The following is a 2,331-nucleotide window of genomic DNA, read 5'->3' as shown; positions in this document are numbered from 1 at the left end:
GTATCAACTATTCAAGTTGTTTCGTGTAGTTGCATTTTGTCTTTGGTGTGCTCTCCACCTTGTATTCTGTTTTTCAGCCTCTTTTGGGATCATTTTATGTTATTTTATTTATTTATTTAGTTTTAAATACTGCCGTTCAATAAAAAAATTAAATATCGGCAATGATTTTTTGTTGAAATAATTTGGCATCGAGTCCTTGAATTTGTTAAAAGTATTTTTATGATAGGTCGTTCACATAAAGCAAATTACTACACTAATATTTGTTAGTTTTAAAAATGTGAGCAATTTCTTGGAAGGTTGCATGCGAAAGTTAATTTTAAGGTTATTAATATTATTTCATTAATTATTAATCGTTTGATTTATACGCACATATTTAAATTCATGTGGAGTGTTGACTTTCAAAACTTGATATCGGTATAAAATGCTTTATTTCAATTATTTTGTCTACATAATATTTATTTGCAACATTAATTTGTTGCATTACTACAACAACAAACAGCCTGTTGGTGGCATATCTTTAAAAAATGCCTGGGTCACATGCATGATACATGAATATATAGATGTTGCACTAATACGTATATTGTATATATATAAATTAATCCAGTACCGTAAGAGATGTGTTTTCGGATTTGTAAAGAAAAAAATGATGATTCTTGGCATGTATCCATTACCATATCCCCTCACATGCACACCTACGATACATCATACCCTCGTGCATGTACCCATTTATTATTATGACTCTCTCTCTCTCTCTCTCTCTCTCTCTCTCTCTCTCTCTCTCTCTCTCTCTCTCTCTCTCTCTCTCTCTCTCTCTCTCTCTCTCTCTCTCTCTCTCTCTTCGTGGAAGCTTCAAGGAGACAAGCTTAGTGAACGTAGCTGGTGCCAATTTGTCATTAACGTACAGATCAAGAAGTACACTTTCATATCTTTTTCCATCTGAGACGAATCGAAAATAATACCCAACATGAGGTATCAATTCATGTCCTTATATATACATATGAATATAGAGATCCATATAGAGATCCATTCAGGCATATCAAAGCTAAGATAAAATCAATATTTCAATCTGCAAAAAACCCTCATCTTCAAATTATGTCAATCTTGAATTTCTATTCTCTAAGAGACTTGCACAATTCCGCAAATGATTTGCTCCATTCACCAAACTTCAAACGTGCTCTTTCCTACCACCAACAAAACCAAACGTCTGTTCAAAAAGTCTCTGAATCGTCCTTAAAGATGTTAGATTCTTGTGGGAGAACAAAAGAAATACTCTTTCTTGTCAAAACTCACATCCAAGAGCTCCAATCCACGTTTCGCAAAATCACCCTTGGTGAAACATCTTCTGCTGAAAATAAATTTTCAGCTTATCATGTTCATCGAAAGGATTTGAAGAAACAGATGTTAAACAGGCTAAAGTCTCTAAAAATGACGAAGAACAAGACGACAAGCAATGATTATGATGACAATAGCATAGTTGTTGTAGCAAATGTGCTTGGTGAAGTTAGGGAAACAATCATTTCGCTTGTGGAGTCGCTTATGCTACTTATGTCGATGCCCAGTCCTAACCCTAACCCTAAGACAAGAAAATCTATGCATTCTAATGGGCTTATTGCGGCCAAGGCTAAGTTTATGAGGGTGAATAGTTTGACCCCATGGGAAAAATGCGAAGTTCATGCAGTTCGACGAGCGATAGAGAGGTTGGAGGCTGTGGAGAGTGCTGTGGAAGACTTGGAGGTTGAACTGGAGTCTATCTTCAAGAGGTTGATAAGAACTAGGGTTTTGCTACTCAACATACTCTCAAATTAGAGAGGTGTATACTCATAGTATGTATTCTTTGATTCATTTTGTTCTCTGTAAAAGATAGATCACAAGTCCAGATGTTTGGTACTTTTTCATCATAAACTATAGATTCTGACATGTACACTAAATTACCCTCAGATCATCTAAAACAGGCACCATTTTGCCGAAGTTATGCTTTAATATATTATTCTTCATACATTAATCGCCGTACACCAAACTTTTTCAATATAATTTAACCCTAAAAGTTACTTTAACCACAAAATACTTACTCCAAACTACAAACGAAATGACTTACGTCATATATATATATATATATATATATATATATATATATATATATATATATATATATATATATATATATATATATATATATATATATATATATATATATATATATATATATATATATATATGAGACGTCTAATTTTCTAAGACTGTGTGACGTATTTTTTTAATTTTTTTATTTGTTTTTAATTTTTTTAGTTAATTCAAGTTCCGAAAATAATATTTAAAATTTTTCTTTTTGGA

The 2,331-nt window shown here is 32.3% G+C and overlaps 1 protein-coding gene across 1 annotated transcript; it reads left to right on the top strand.

The window, feature by feature from the left end:
- Positions 1-979: 979 nt before the first annotated feature.
- Positions 980-2,002, top strand: LOC111889536 (uncharacterized). The gene has a single exon (XM_023885685.2). It carries the CDS (start codon positions 1,093-1,095, stop codon positions 1,804-1,806), a length of 714 nt encoding a protein of 237 aa, XP_023741453.1. The 5' UTR covers positions 980-1,092; the 3' UTR covers positions 1,807-2,002.
- The last annotated feature ends 329 nt before the right edge of the window (positions 2,003-2,331 follow it).

Source organism: Lactuca sativa, chromosome 2 (assembly GCF_002870075.4).
Source record: "Lactuca sativa cultivar Salinas chromosome 2, Lsat_Salinas_v11, whole genome shotgun sequence".
Lineage (NCBI taxonomy): Eukaryota > Viridiplantae > Streptophyta > Magnoliopsida > Asterales > Asteraceae > Lactuca > Lactuca sativa.
The sequence above is the reverse complement of the archived record's forward strand: the minus strand, read 5'-3'. Positions and strand labels throughout refer to the sequence as shown.